This window comes from Oncorhynchus clarkii, chromosome 8 (assembly GCF_045791955.1).
Source record: "Oncorhynchus clarkii lewisi isolate Uvic-CL-2024 chromosome 8, UVic_Ocla_1.0, whole genome shotgun sequence".
NCBI lineage: Eukaryota > Metazoa > Chordata > Actinopteri > Salmoniformes > Salmonidae > Oncorhynchus > Oncorhynchus clarkii.
The window spans coordinates 27,607,764-27,624,751 of record NC_092154.1 but is presented as its reverse complement, the minus strand read 5'-3'; the positions used below and the strand labels follow the sequence as shown (position 1 = coordinate 27,624,751).

The following is a 16,988-nucleotide window of genomic DNA, read 5'->3' as shown; positions in this document are numbered from 1 at the left end:
CTTGCCTTATGCCCTCTAATGGGGCACAGAAATGCACTTATACCAAGATTACTACAACAGGGAGACCGACACAAACATGCATATGCACGCGGACACCCTTGAATTACATGACACGCACACAATGATGCGGTCAGAAAACCTTACCTTTTTCTTGCTGCAGTAGATCTGCCATTTCTTCTCTGCAGGCAGGTTGAACATGGCCTCCCTGTGTTTCTCTGTGAGGTCAAGTTCATCCTGCAGAGAGAGAGTGTGTGTGGGGAAAGGGGGAGAGATGGAGAGAGAAAATGAGTCTGTGTGAGTAGCCTACAAATACAGTAAATATTATAATCTACACACAAACCCTTATTGATGAATTAATGTATAGACAATATATAATTCACAGTTGTACATTAATGTGGAATACAACTTGTAGACAACAGTAACAGGTGGCTGATCATTTTAGTGAGTTTTTCACCACCATTGACAGCAACCTTGTTGACCAACTCAGTTAATGCTCTGTAGAATTTGGAAACCCTCATATTCAAACCTATTATTCAGCCAAGGGCATCTTCGAAGGACAGTTTGCCTTTTCCCAGGTTTCAATTTCAGATGTTGCAAAGATGCTTCAAGATCATGATAAACAAAAAGACACCTTGGTTCTTGAGTGATGCTGCCGATCGTACAGGTGCCACAGGAGTAGGGATGGGCATTTTGCCTTTGACTGGTCGAGTACTCGCATGATTATTTTTCGAGTACTCAAATCAAAATAAAAAGCTATTCTTTGAACAAGGTGGCACTGGATTTTTTTGTTGTTGTGCATTTATCTATATGCAAACAGTAAGCAACAATGCCTAATGTATTATACCCATTACAGATAACAAATGCTAAATTGGCACATTTACACTGAGTGTACAAAATATTAAGGACACCTGCTCTTTCCATGACAGACTGACAAAGTTCCTGGCAAGGGTGGCCATCACCCTGTATAAGAAGACTAGGAGGACCCTGGGAACACCTCTGATCCAGTGCCATTGTTCAGCGCCATGACAACAATTCTGAAAGAACAACTCTGAATGACCCAGAAAAAACTGATGAGAATTATACTCAAGCTAAGCCCCAGAATGGACACTGATCCTAATCATTTCAGGGAACTGCACTGGTTTCCAGTTGACCTTCCATCATACCAGAGCCAGCATTGCCAACGTCAGACTGCTAGACTATAAGAGAAAGGCTGGATTGTCAAGCAAATCACTGCCGGTCTCACAGTCATTAACCATTAATTAACATAAACACATTTAGCACCTCCTGGCTTCCACACATAGCCTACAAGCCACTAATCCAAGTTAGGGGGAATTTGCGGTTTACAGTAGGTGCACTTGATTGCTGGCTTGTGTGCCGGGTAGTTGAAGTGATCGCATTTTATCTTACGGGTACGTGGGACGGTAGCGTCCCACCTGGCCAACATCCAGTGAAATTGCAGAGCGCGAAATAAAATTAAAATAATTCAAATATTTAACATTCTTGAAAATATATGTGTTATACATCAAAATAAAGCTTAACTTCTTGTTAATCCAGACTTTACAGCGAAAGCAAACTATGTGATTACCTGAGGTCAGCACCCTGCATAAAAAGCATGAAAATCATATTTCAACCAGGCAGGTGTGACACAAAAGTCAGAAATAGCGCTATAAAAATTGTCTTACCTTTGATGATCATCTTCTGTTGGCACCCCAAAAGGTCCCAGTTACATCACAAATGGTTCTTTAGTTCGATAATGTCTTTCTTTATATCCATAAAAACTCAGTCAATAATCAACTCAGTTTACCTCCATTAAAATGCATACAAAATGAATCCCAAACGTTACTAATAAACTTTTCCAAACACGTCAAACAATGTTTATAATCAAACCTTAGGTATCCTAAAATGCAAATAAACGTAATAAATTTAAGACAGAGAATAGTATGTTCATTCCCGGAGATAAATAAGAAAGAACGCGCTTTCCTCCACGCGCTTGGAAACACTACAGCCAAAATGGGAGCCACCTAGAAAAAACGACAATTTCTGGGTCATTTTTCCAGAAACCAGCCTGAAACTCTTTCTAAAGACTGTTGACATGTAGTGGAAGCCCTAGGACTGCAATTTGGGAGGACTTGGGCTTATAATTATAGTACTAGCCATTGAAAATAGTGGTAAGCTGACATTTTTTGGGGGGTTGTCCTCTGGGTTTCGACTGCCATATCAGTTCTGTTATACTCACAGACACAATTTTAACAGTTTTAGAAACGTTAGTGTGTTTTCTATCTAAATCTACCAATATGCATATCCTAGCTTCTGTGCCTGAGTAACAGGCAGTTTACTTTGGGCACACTTTTCCTCCGGATGTCAAAATACTGCCCCCTACCCAAGAGAGATTAATTAAACCATTTCAAGTGTCTTAAGGGAACAAACTACGCCTACCCAGTGATCCCTGAGAGCAAATCAAGTGCACCTATAGGCCTACCGCTGGCCAATCAGATATCACAGATCCACGTGTAGCTTCCATGAGACCACAGCGAAGTTCATACTGTGAGATTTCAAAACCTATAAAACCATGACTAGCGAGAGACTGCCAGCGAATACAGCAAAGAGCAGCTGTGAGTTCACGTTTACTTTTTTATTCAACACTTTTGAGCCATAAAACACATTTCTCCCTATCCACTCGCACTACAAAGTCTATCGACAGAAGGGGGTTATTATTAGCGTCTTGTCTTTCTTAATAGAGGAATATTTCACATTGTCTGGTCATAGGAGTAAACATGAATTGGTGTGAGGCAGAAATAATGAAGTGTGACTTATGATTTTTTTTTTTTTATTGTCCGAGAAGAACCACAGTGCAATGCATGGGGTTAAGTTTAAGTAATGTTTAACTTTTTTCGTTAAAGCGAGTCAGTGGTTCCTGCACCACATGCAATTGCTTTGGAGTAGTAAAAATAATGTTTAGATATTTCAATTTGATCAATCGATAAATGATCTAAACCTACATGCAACAGTATCTCGTGCTTTGACGATGGTTTCACGAGGCCCATTTCACATGATATGCCTAAATCCTTATAACCACTAGGCTAATAAATAAACACGTTTTCTTTTGATTATTTAATGACCATGTTATTTCAAGTTATCCATTTGGAGCACGACATGCCGTTGTTCAAAAATATGTACAAATTGGTTATGCCGATAAGTTGGGCAATTGAAGGTACACTACATTACCAAAAGTACATCTCATTCCTAAGTTATGGGCATTAATATGGAGTTGGTCCCCCCTTTGCTGCTATAACAGCCTCCACTCTTATGGAAAGGCTTTCCACTAGATGTTGGAACATTGGTGCGGGGAATTGATTCCATTCATCCTTAAGGGCATTAGTGAGGTCAGGCACTGATGTTGGGCAATTAGGCCTGGCACGCAGTCAGCGTTCCAATTCATCCCAAAGGTGTTTGATGAGATTGAGGTCAGGGCTCTTTGCAGGCCAGTCAAGTTCTTCCACACCGATCTCAACAAACCATTTCTATACGGCATTCCCCAAACAGCACAGAATTGTCTAGAATGTCATTGATATGCTGGCCTAGCTCGAACCATGAAAAACAGCCCCAGACCATTATTCATCCTCCACCAAACTTTACAGTTGGCACTATGTATTGGGGCAGGTAGCGTTCTCCTGGAATCCGCCAAACACAGGTTTGTTCATCGGACTGCCAGATGGTGAAGCGTGATTCATCACTCCAGAGAACGCATTTCCACTGCCACTGAGTCCAATGGCGGCAAGCTTTACACCATTCCAACCAATGCTTGGCATTGTGCACGGTAATCTTAGGCTGGTGTGCGGCTGCTTGGCCATGGAAACCCATTTCGTGAAGCTCCCTACGAACAGTTCTTGTGCTGACGTTGCTTTCATTGGCAGTTTAGAACTAGGTAGTGAGTGTTAATCCCGTGGACAGATGATTTTTACGCGCTATGCACTTCAGTACTCAGTGGTCCTATTCTGTGAACTTTTGTGGCCTACTACTTCACGGCTGAGCCGTTGTTGCTCATAGACGTTTCCACAACAGAATAACAGCACTTACAGTTGACAGGGGAAGCACTAATAGGCAGAAATATGACAAACTGACGTTGGAAAGGTGGCATCCTATGACAGTGACACGTTAAAAGTCACTGAGCACTTCAGTATTGGCCTTTCTACTGGCAATGTTTGTCTCTGGAGATTGGATGGCTGTATGCTCGATTTTATACACCTGGCAGCAACGGGTGTGGCTGAAACAGCTGCATCCACTCATTTGAAGGGATGTCCACATACTTTGTATATATTGTGTATCTATGGCTTACAGTGGCAAGAAAAATCATGTGAACCCTTTGGAAATACCTGGATTTCTGCATAAATTGGTCATCAAATTTGATCTGATCTTCATCTAGGTCAGAACAATAGATAAACACAGTCTGCTTAAATTAACACACAAACAACTATACATTCATGTCTTTATTGAACACAGTGTAAACATTCATGGTGCAGGGTGGGAAAAGTATGTGAAACCTTGGATTTAATAACTGGTTGACTCTCCTTTGGCAGCAATAACCTCAACCAAATGTTTTCTGTAGTTGCGGATCAGACCTGCACAACGGTCAGGGGGAATTTTGGACCATTCCTCTTTACAAAACTGCTTCAGTTCAGCAATATTCTTGGGATGTGAACTACTCTCAAATTCATGCCACAGCATCTCAAATCGGGTTGAGGTCAGTCCAGAAGGCGTATTTTCTTCTGTTGAAGCCATTCTGTTGTTTACTTCTGTGTTTTGGGTTGTTGTCCTGTTGCATCACCCAACCTCTGTTGAGCTTCAATTGGCGGACAGATAGCCTAACATTCTCCTGAAAAATGTCTTGATAAACTTGAAAATTCATTTTTCCGTCGATGAGAGCAAGCTGTCTAGGCCCCGAGGCAGCCCAAAACCACGATGCTCCCTCCACCATACTTTACAGTTGGGATGAGGTTTTGATGTTGGTGTGCTGTGCCTCTTTTTCTCCACACAGACTGTTGTGTTTTCCTTCCAAACAACTCAACTGTAGTTTCATCTGTCCACAGAATATTGTGGAACATCCAGGGGCACTTTTGCAAACTTCAGAGGTGCAGCAATGTTTTTTTTGGACAGCAGTGGCTTCTTCCGTGGTGCCCTCCCATGAACACCATTCTTGTTTGGTGTTTTACGTATCGTAGACTGGTCGTGGAGATACTTTTGTAACCCTTTCCAGCTTTATGCAATTCAACAATTCTTAGGTCTCTTAGGTCTTCTGAGATCTCTTTTGTTCGAGGCATGGTTCACATCAGGCAACGCTTCTTGTGAATGGCAAACTCAAATTGTTGTGAGTGTTTTTTTATAGGGCAAGGCAGCTCTAACCAACATCTCCAATCTCGTTTCATTGATTGAACTCCAGGTTAGCGGACTCCAATTAGCTTTTGGAGAAGTCATTAGCCTAGGGGTTCACATACTTTTTCCAACCTACACAGTGAATGTTTAAATGATGTATTCAATATAGAGTAGAAAAATACAATAATTGGTGTGTTATTAGTTTAAGCACACTATGCCTGTCTATTGATGTACAGATGAATATCAGATCAAATTTGATGACTAATTTATGCAGAAATCCAGGTAATTCCAAAGGGTTCACATACTTTTTCTTGACACTGTATGTTAACTTTGAACTAAAATCAATGTAAATTATAGACCTTTCAAACATTGTATGCAACTTTAGAAAATCGGCAAATGACTTGACCAGAATTGGTCAAAAAAAGGTTCAAAAGTTATGCATGCCAACATAATAGGCAACAATTAATAGTAGGCAAAGTGACTGTCAGGTGAAAATGATATAAATCCTTTTACCATTGCAACATTTGATGTACAGTCACAATCACTGTGGTTGCCTGAAGAGATGCCTCATTGCAATTGGCTATTCCCCGTAACTTGCAACAATGTCAATGAGCGCCAACACAATCTTTCCTTTGCCTCAAACTGCAACGATTACCAGCTGAGAAACTTTTAATGAGTTGATTTTACTCGTGACTTAGAGTTTGTCTGGGCATTGTCTTAACATCATCCTAAAACCTACTCCGAGTTGGGGCTCGGCTGGAGCGTATCGAAGAAATGGGGTAAACCGTCTCCGAAAGGGGCTCCCCCGATAGAAGCTAATCCACATAGTGGGAGGAACCGTCCATCTGAACACCGGCCTAAGGCCGGCCGATAGGGCCCTCCCAGGTGGATAACGAATGCCAATCGGTCAGAAGAAATTAAACTGGCTCGACAACAGAGGGGAACCATGGAGACGCAAGATGAACCAAGCTGGGGACTGGACCCGAGAGCCAGCCCTCCCCGGGGCTAAACAACCACCAATCGGTCGCCGAAGGGATGGGCACCTTCATAGGATTAGAACCATGGTCATGAAGGACCCAGAACCCGCAAGGTGAAAGCTATTAGTTATTTTAGTGTTAAAACAGGTTTGAACCTTTTCTGAAATGTTTTTATTTGATTTATTTGACCATTTCAAAACAATACAACCACGCATGTGGATACAATACAATGTCATTAAAATCATTGAGTATGACACAAAAAAAGTTTTAAAACCTATTTCTATTATGGCCCACATGAATACATCTCATCAATAGAGAGGAAACTGTAAAAGGAATTCATAGATTACCATGTAACGTTCATGGAAAACAATTAAACTTGTTTTAAGCCTGTGCAGTTTTAAAGCATTTTGCCCATAAACCATTTCTTAAGGTTTCTCTTAAAACTCCCTAGCGTAGGGATATATTTTATATGGTTTGGTACACCATTCCATTCCTCTGCACCAGGGTTAAGGAAAAAGCTTTTTCCTACCATGCTCCAATAGCACAGCAGTCTGATATTGGCAACTGGTGTGATGGCTACGAGAGTCTCTAATGAAATTAAAATAACCAGACAGATAACTGGGGGAAAGGTCATGTACAACTTTAACAACCATCAACAGTTTGATCTGCACCACCCAGAGATCAACTGGAAGCCAGTTCAGTTCCCTGCAATGATTAGGACAAATGTGCATCCTCGGGCTGAGCTTGAGTATAATTGTCAATAGTTTGTTTTGGGCCATTTGAAGTTTGTACTTCAGAGTTTTTTTTATGCCACTGAACCATGAGATACAAGCATAGTCATAGTGGCAATGTATCAGAGATGTTGCCATGGTTCTCATAGTCTCTGTATCCACGAACTTGGCTACCCTTGCCGGGATCTTTGTCCTGGAATAAACATTCCCAATGACCTTTAGAGCCCTGGGTTCATCGGTCATGTGTTCACATCCCAAGTATGTAACAGAGCATTTTCCCCATCACCGCTACACCATTACACCTGAGAAGTTGGAAAGGTTTCTCACTTTGTTTTTGGAACCAAACATGATACATTCCGTCTTGCCTTAATGCAGAGACAGTTTGTTGTCGGATAACCACTTACTGACTTTAGTCATTTCGCAGCTTAGGGTGTTTTCAACGATCTCCTTATTCTTATGTGAAACCAAGAGGGCAGAATCATCTGCATACAGGAACAGAGGGCATGAACAGGCAGAATCCATGTCATTTATGAAGAGCAAAAAAAAAGCAAAGGCCCCAAAATGCTCCCCTGGAGGACACCATAGTTTCTCTCTTTAGCATAAGACAGTGTCCTGGCTACATCCACCCTTTGGACCCTATCAGATAGGTATAACTTCACCCATAATAAGGAGTTAGTGCAAAAATCAATTGCTTTCAGTTTGTACAACAAAATATCATGGTTTACAGTATCAAATGCTTTTCTGTCAAGTATAGTAAACAGGTATCGGTAGAATAAGATTGTCTAAAAACCTGACTGAAGGTCATATAAAATGTCATGGTCATCATTGTACTTTATGATCTGTTCATGGAGTGATTTTTCTAAAACCTTTGACAACACACCCAAGATTGACACTGGTCTGTAGTTCCCTTGTTCAACTTTGCTTCCTTTCTTGAATAAAGGAACTCTTCGACCCGTGATACCTTTCATGTTGAATGGAAAGGTTGATGTGTGTTACATAAGGTCCGATACAATCAGTAGCATCACTCAGGAATCTAGCTGGGACGTTATCCAGTCCTGTGGCTTTCTGTTTGTCTAGATCTTCAAGCATCTTTGATGTTTTGTGGATACGGGTCCTGGTCATGTGAGGAAAAATACCATGATTTTCAGTAACAACAATCAAGATTGAACTTGCAGGCAAATGATCACAGGCCAGTGAGCTACATTGTTATGACTGTCCTGAAAGAAAACCTACTGCATCGTATGAATCAAAATGAGTCTTTCATCAGGTACTGCAGAACTAAATCTTTGCCACAAACCTCTGATAGCAACACCGACAACCATAAGACTAGAGAATGCATTGTTCTCTAAATGTATTTTAACCTAGAAAGACTTCCTACCTCTGACAGTGAACAAAGTGATCAACAAAGCCAGGATATACTTATTGTAAGTCAGTCTTAGCCAGAGTTTGTTAAATTATTAAAATCTCATGTTAATTCAATGGTGTCTGTGTGTGTATATATCTATATGCACTGTGTGTGAGTACTAACTATGTCAGAGCATGCATGCAAGTCTGTGTAGAAAATATGTGTACCCATATGGTCTTCGTGGGGCGGAGGGGTGTGGTGGGGTGTGAGAGAGTCAGCTCAACTATTCAACTATAATTTCTGCATGCAACCACATTTGCAGCAAACAGACGCTCTCTCTGGAACTGAACACTGTCTCACATGTGTTCTAGGGTTCCTATCTGGGCAGGGAGCCACTGGGAAGGGTTACAGGGTGGAGGAGCTCTTCCTCTGAAGTATTTTTCAGCTACGGGCAGTGGTGGACCCGTGGAATTGTTAAATTAGTACCTGCGCTGTTGTGTAATAAGCAAGCCAAATCAGACGCAAGCCAGATGTTTTGGGTGCAAGATTAATAGCGTCATGTTATGTATGGCTGGGCGATATATAGAATTCAATCCAATGTATGTTTCAGTGCGATGTTCCAAATGCCTGTATCGCAAGAATCAATATGTTTATTTTATTTTTATGTGCACCTTCCCACTCACACACAGACACCAAGCCCCTCCCCCTGTCACTCACAACAACAACAATGATGAAAGATAACTGCTTGTTGTCAGAGAGGAAGAAGTTTAAACTCGCTATTTACACGAGGTTTGGTCCAACAGAAACGCTTAGAGACATTTTACTGTAATAGATGAGAAATTAACCTTTAAAAAAATATACCTTTTTTGTCTCAACTCCCAAAATGTAGAACAGAGCAGACCCTATTAAAATGAGAGAATCAATGTTCATTGATAGTTTCAAATTAATGCTCAGTTTGTTGTGCGCAGAATCGTGTTACTGTTAGCAGCATTTCAGTGAACGTTGCATATACAGTTGAAGTCGGAGGTTTACATACACCTTAGACAAAAACATTTAAACTTACTTTTTCACAATTCCTGACATTTAATCTTAGTAAAAATTCCCTGTCTTAGGTCATTTAGGATCACCACTTTATTTTAAGAATGTCAGATGTCAGAATAACAGTAGAGAGAATTATTGATTTCAGCTTGTATTTCTTTCATCACATTCCCAGTGGGTCAGAAGTTTACATACACTCAATTAGTATTTGGTAGCACTGCCTTTAAATTGTTTACCTTGCGTCAAACATTTCGGGTAGCCTTCCACAAGCTTCCCACAATAAGTTGGGTGAATTTTGGCCCATTCCTCCTGACAGAGCTGGTGTAACTGAGTCAGGTTTGTAGGCCTCCTTGCTCGCACATGCTTTTTCAGTTCTGCCCACACATTTTCCATAGGATTGAGGTCAGGGCTTTGTGATGGCCACTCCAGTACCTTGACTTTGTTGTCCTTAAGCCATTTTACCACAACTTTGGAAGTATGCTTGTGGTCATTGTTCATTTGGAAGACCCATTTGCGACCAAGTTTTAACTTGAGTGACTGATGTCTTGAAATGTTGCTTCAATATATCCACATACATTTCCTCCTTCATGATACCATCTATTTTGTGAAGTGCACCAGTCCCTCCTGCAGCAAAGCACCCCCACAACATGATGCTGCCACCTCTGGCTTCACAGTTGGGATGGTGTTCTTCGGCTTGCAAGCCTCCTCCTTTTTCCTCCAAACATAACGATGGTCCTTACGGCCAAAGTTCTATTTTTGTTTCATCGGACCAGAGGACATTTCTCCAAAAAGTAAGATTTTTGTCCCCATGTGAAGTTGCAAACCATAGTCTGGCTTTTATATGGCGGGTTTGTAGCAGTGGCTGCTTCCTTGCTGAGTGGCTTTTCAGGTTATGTCGATATAGGACTTGTTTTACTGTGGATATAGATAATTTTGTACCTGTTTCCTCCAGTATCTTCACAAGGTCCTTTGCTGTTGTTCTGGGATTGATTTGCACTTTTCGCACCAAAGTACATTAATCTTCAGGAGACAGAACGCGTCTCCTTCCTGAGCGGTATGACGGCTGCGTGGTCCCATGGTGTTTATACTTGCGCATTATTGTTTGTACAGATGAACGTGGTCCCTTCAGCCGTTTGGAAATTCCTCCCAAGGATGAACCAGTTTAGGTTAAAAAAAAAAATTCTGAGGTCTTGGCTGATTTCTTTAGATTTTCCCATGATGTCAAGCAAAGAGACCCTGCGTTTGAAGGTAGGCCTTGAAATACATCCACAGATACACCTCCAATTGACCCAAATGATGTCAATTAGCTTATCAGAAGCTTCTAAAGCCATGACATCATTTTCTGGAATTTCCCAAGCTGTTTAAAGGCACAATCAGCTTAGTGTAAGTAAACTTCTGATCCACTGGAATTGTGATACAGTGAATTATAAGTGAAATAATCTGTCTGTAAACAATTGTTGGAAAAATTACTTGTGTCATGCACAAAGTAGATGTCCTAACCAACTTGCCAAAACTATATTTTGTTAACAAGAAATGTGTGGAGTGGTTGAAAAACAAGTTTTAATGACTCCAACCTAAGTGTATGTAAACTTCTGACTTCAGCTGTTGGAGGTGGGACATCTATTTCTTGTTAGGAGGTGGCCAATGCATTGCAAATAGTTGTGCAATGCTTAAAACAGTGTTTGCATTCTAAAATGTAGGACGATTACATTACAAATTTAGTATTATTTGTCTGTGTTACACTGTGGAGGCAGTCACAGTAACAGGTTATACTTGTTTTAAACTAGAAGTATGTCATTTTCGGCTCTGGTCGGCTTTGCATGACATTCATATGCAAAGCCGACCAGCCAGGCCGGTTCATCTGAAGTACTAGCATAACGATAACAAGCTAGTGTAATGCTTCCCAAAGGCCATCTCCATTTCAGAGCTTTAGCTGTGTAAACAAAAACGAAAATGTCAGACAGGAACCCAAGGCTCCATTAACCAACCTCTATTTCAAGCTCACCTGACAGCACTCCCGTCAACATGCAGCTGATCAAAGACAGGACTTGGTCCGCTGAGCCTCATATATATTGTCATATTGTATAATAGTCGCTAACCCTGGACAAGGATTTGCTTCTACACTTAGACTTATGATGACTTACGACAGGCACAAATGTCCTTACCACAGTAATAAGGAAAGCATTAAATTGCATTTAATTTCAAACAAATCCATTGATAAGATTAAAATGATAGAGGATTATAGCCTTACATATTAAGATCTATAAGATCTATAGTTTAGGTGTGTTAACACTAGCAACACAACACATTCATCAGAGTCATCTGATCTTCATTGCGATGTGTCATGGTCATTAAACATCTTATTTATTATCGTAGGGAGAAATTCTAGGGTTTACTTCCTTGGGAATACTGCTGGGGGAGGGGGGGGGGGGGGGGGGGGGGGACATTCAAAAGGTGCCTGCCATGACAGATGTCTGGCAATGGCCTTAGTGGGCTTTATGCAGACTATGTGTACAGGGCCAGAGAGTTCCCATGTTGTGTATAAACAAATGCTATGAAAGATAGCATGTTGAGGGAAACCAGAGCCAATAGAGCTTAAGTTAACTGTCATAAGGCAGGGAATAGCCAAGCTACAAGTTGATGAGTAGTGTGGGGCTGAAGGCCTCTTTAGATGACCTCACCAGATAGGCCTCTCCTACCTAGCTCCAGTAGCCTATCCTCCTAGGGCCATCAGGAAGGGGACTGTTCTGAATCAACTACCATATAGTGCTAGAGATAACAAGATACAGACAAGCCAAAAACAATGCCTGAAAAATGATCAATTTCACTCCTAGACGTACAGCAATAGATATTTGAAGAAAAATATAGCAACAAAGACTCACACTTTTACTTATGTCACTGCTTATGTCTGTGCATTGCTACATGTCCAATTGAATTCTGTCCGGATGCGTTTTGAATTCTGTGGTAGCATATAAACAAACCCATTTCTCCTGTAGTCAAATAAAATCTGTGTGGTTTTGTTTTGAGTATGGACAAAGAAGGCTCTTCGTACGATGCTTCCAGTTTCAGAATAAGATTTTGCTGCCTGGCAGTAGCTCGTTGCATAAACAAAGGAACTGCATAAACATTGCTGAGGTAGGTTTCCTTGAATCAAGGTCTAAATATATTTTAATATGACCGTTTGTTTGATTCCATTTATAAGACCAAGAAAAGACACGGCTCTAGTTGGTTGGCCTTTTAAATCCCAAATTAATCTGAGTTTAACATTAAGCATACAGTTTATGGATCTTCCAGTATTTCCCTAATATGGTATTCCTTTTGAGGTAAAGCTGTATTTCAGAAGTACAATTAGGTTACTCTCTTTCATTCCAGGGGAAGAGTCTATTTGGGTCTATAAAGGCAAAGCCTAATGATCAGTACTACTATGTTAAATGTATTTTCTCTCCACAAAACAGCACCTGTTGCGCGCACCAATACACAGGATGACACTTAAGGTAGCAATAGCATGGGATGCAACATTTTGGACATTGTAAAAGAATATACAGATTACAACGATACATTACAAGATGCGTCCATGCGACATTCGTGGCTAGAGACAACAGCACGCAGCTTGCCATTTGAGGTCTAAAGATGTTCTGACCCAATCTAAAATGGGACTGGCAATGTCTCCATGCTCTGTGAGCTGCTCAGTGAAGTCGCCAGACCTGTCATTCAGAAAAGCGTCTCAGAGCCTCCACCAAGGAACACTTTAGCCTCTGGGAGAATCCCCGCATTTATTCAGCATCCGCCTACCGTCACAAAATATTAAAAAGACGCAGTAAAAGTGCAGTAAAATACATGTTCATTTGAGTTTTCCCAACCATATTAGCACAGGCTCTACGCTAGTTATAAGGCCGATGGCTACTCAATTCATATGCCCTGTGGTTCAACTTAGCGACTCAAGCGGGTCATTCTGCGAAATGAGGCCTTTTGCATCGCTTTGATATTTTAAGTAGAAAGTAGTGCACAAATATTGAATTTTAAAAGCCCTTTAAGATAGACCACGTACAACATTTCTAAACGGGCTTGTTGACCTACTTAACCCCTAACCTCCTCTAACCTCCAAGTTTTCACCATCATTGTAAAGCACTAGTAATATTGTTGCTTTAACAAAGTCATTTCTGGAGGTTATTCATTTCATGTGATTAGTGATTCATAAATAAAAAATAAATAAAAGTAAAAAAACTGTCCCTCATTTTAACGTCAACCGTGTTACATGAACTGAACTCTCGTTTTTTTATGGTGAAACTATTCCTCTTTAAATATATATTTTTTAAAGAAACAAACATTTAAATAGTTAAATCAGTATAAAAGCAGGTGAGATGGTTCTATTCTTTTTGGCCATTTTCTGGTGTTTTGTGGTGGAAAACTGAGCGGGTTGGGCTTAACAAGTCAACCCTGTTACCCATGGAAAGAAATGTTTAAAAAAAAAATGTTTTGTTAAGAATTGCATTTAATTGCCTCTCCCTGTTGCACACAACAAGCTTCCATTCCTCCTGTCACTATTACGGTCAAACCTGTTACTTAATTTGGCACTTACTACAAGCATTTAATTTCGCTACACCCAAAAGCATTTTGCTACACTCGCATTAACATCTGCTAACCATGTGTATGTGACAAATAAAATTTGATTTGATTTGACTACAGTCATTTTTATTTATTCTCTTGAAATGGGAAAACATGTTTTTTTTATTAAATTGATGTGCTCTTTATGACAGAATGTTAAAATAAGATTATAAGATTATATATTTTTTTTATTCTAAGTTACACTACTCAAGAGACTCTTCGTGGAACAACCCAAATGACAAAGGACAGAATTGTTACTGTGGCCGTGGCATGCAGACTGAATTAAATTATGACAAGAGAATAGAGTGCCTCACCATCTACAATCTATCTATTTGACTCAAGGAATCAATTCAGGTTCTACAAGGATAATGACGGCTGCATTGTTATACATTAATACTATAATTAGATTTTATGAAGGGGACAATCATCATTCGTTTTATTTAGAGTCGACATACTAAACCATGTAAATACCACCCTAGCCTCTAAAGCTAAGCAGGATTGGGCCTGGCTGATCCCGAGACGGGAGACTAAATGCTGCTGGAATAGTCTCAAACAGTTTCCTTCATACCTTCTAGCCCCATGACCAATGCCAGGGTAGTGGTCACGAGCTTGTCACTGGTCACAAGGGAAAGGACACCCGAGATAGAAGATATTCAAGACTACAGGGACAACCAACTTGGTTGCCCTCTTTATACAAGAGCAAACAATCCCCTTCATGTCTACAGTTGAGCAGAATATAAATCTGTTAAATAAGGTAATGGTATTTTATAGGTGGCCGCCAATCTCCCTGCCAGCCCTGATCTTTTAAAGCTTTTTCACTAAATTACCTCCGACCCAGACAAATTAGGGTTTATCGAGCAAGTGGATGGCTTGTGTCTATCTCCTCAGTGAAAACATAGCGACTGGAAGCCCCCTTTGTCGTCACACTCCACTTATTCAATCCAGGCTGGAGAGAGGGAGGGCAGGCCAGACAAAAACAAGCAATTAGCAGAAGGAGGAGGCCGAGACACAGGGCCTCTCAATAGGGGTCTATTGATGTGCAAAACGATCTGGTGGCGGCCTGCATAAGTGTGGCAACCATGTCAGAGGACCACATAGGCAGTGGATGGCAGATTAAAGAAGTTAGAACAGACTGAAAGGATGAGAAAAGGCAGCTAAACTGAGACGAGAGGAAAATGATTGCACAACGAAAGTAGGCTAAGCTCCGAATCGCTATTCACATCATGAAGAAGTAGTCTCCTAAACCACACCCACCTTGGGGGAAGTTAACTGCCATTGGCCATCTTTGCCCATTCAACATAACTACGTAAATCTAGGCTATTACTTCTAAACAAAACAATTTTGGGGGTTCCCATATGGTTACAATGTTTTGGTTATTGCTTGAACAGTCGCTAAGATTATATTTTGTTGTGATCTAGCCAAAGAGCATTTTACTGGTTGTAGTTGAAGTGATTCAAGTTTAATGCAGTTGATTGGCGACGATTACAAAAACATTATATTAAGCAGGATATTGAAACCTTTACAATCCAATTATAATCCAAAAGTAGTGTGAAACGCACTCATAAGCAACATGTAAATGTAGGCTTTTCTTTGCTTGTGGTTTATGAGAACTCCCCCGTGTTTCCCCCCAGTGGGGAAATTGTGAATAGCGACCCGGAGTATTAAACCCAAGCTAGCAACATAGCTCATTTTCAACTGTGGCCCATGTTCAGAAGATAAATCATGACAATCCTGACAATAATACCAAAAAGGAAACTCCGGTCGCTACGTACCACCAACTCGGAGAACATGCCGTCCAGCTCATCATAGCCTGGCATGGGCAGTGAAGGCTCCATGGTCTGCAGGGCGAAGTCCTCGCGTAGCTGGTAGGTGATCTCTGGGTGGTCGCTGCCACTCTGGAAGCAGCAGAAGATGAAGGAGATTCCGGCGCCACCGCCACCACCACGCTTCCGGGGTGCCATGGCTACCGCTGCTGCGGCAGAGGGTTCAGGTTTGGGGGGAGAAGGGGGTGAGGCTCTTTCTGCAACACCTGCCTCCGCTACCTCAGTGTTTCAACTCCTTTAGAGAGCCCTGTGACGGTACAAAAATGGAGAAGATGGGGTCGGTTAAACAACACAATATCTAAACAATACAACATCCCTGGCTTACACAGCATGCATTGATTATAAGTAGGGCTAGGGTTTTTTCCTGCTCTAGGCCAAATAATTTTTTCCTGTTAAGGAAAAAGCTCCTAGTTAGCAAGGGCCAGAGATTTTCTGAGCCAAATCACAGAAAAATTGCCATAATTAAAAAGGCTTTCATTGGCTTGATAGAAACCTCACACTTAAAAAGCTAATATTTAAAGAGGTGTCTGTTAAGAGGTGGCACACTATCGCATTTCACTGGTTGTAAACGCACAGCCACTTGTATTGATTTACAACACAGGGTAAAAAGCAGATGGTAGTTGAAATCTAGACCCTCTCCCTCGGGAGCAACAGCTTTCCTTCCAGGACGTAATGATTGTGATCAATCAAATTTAAATCAAATCTATTTATAAAGCCCTTCTTACATCAACTGATGTCACACAGTGCTGTACAGAAACCCAACCTAAAACCCCAAACAAACAGCAAGCAATGCAGGTGTAGAAGCACGGTGGCTAGGCAAAAACTCCCTAGAAAGGCAGGAACCTAGGAAGAAACCTAGAGAGGAACCAGGCTCTGAGGGTTAGCCAGTCCTCTTCTGGCTGTGCCGGGTGGAGATTGTAACAGTACATGGCCAAGATGTTCAAACGTTCACAGATGACCAGCAGGGTCAAATAATAATAATAATCACAGTGGTCAGTGCAGTCTAGAAGTTGCATCTGTTAACATGTTACCTTGCTATGCATGTGTAGAGGTCTAAAACAGTCAGTGAAGAGCATGAGAAACACCACAGACATATGGT

The 16,988-nt window shown here is 41.1% G+C and overlaps 1 protein-coding gene across 2 annotated transcripts in view; it reads right to left on the bottom strand.

Moving 5' to 3' along the window:
* Positions 1-16,988, bottom strand: part of LOC139415221 (disheveled-associated activator of morphogenesis 1-like) — a 121,464-nt gene that overhangs the window by 46,713 nt on the left and 57,763 nt on the right. For both annotated transcript variants that reach the window (XM_071163131.1, XM_071163132.1), the window contains exons 2-3: positions 15,839-16,136; positions 145-234 (exon numbers count right to left, since the gene is read on the bottom strand). In XM_071163131.1, coding sequence (XP_071019232.1) covers positions 145-234; positions 15,839-16,027 — 279 coding nt within the window. In that variant the 5' untranslated portion in view covers positions 16,028-16,136. The remainder of the gene's footprint in view (positions 1-144; positions 235-15,838; positions 16,137-16,988) is intronic.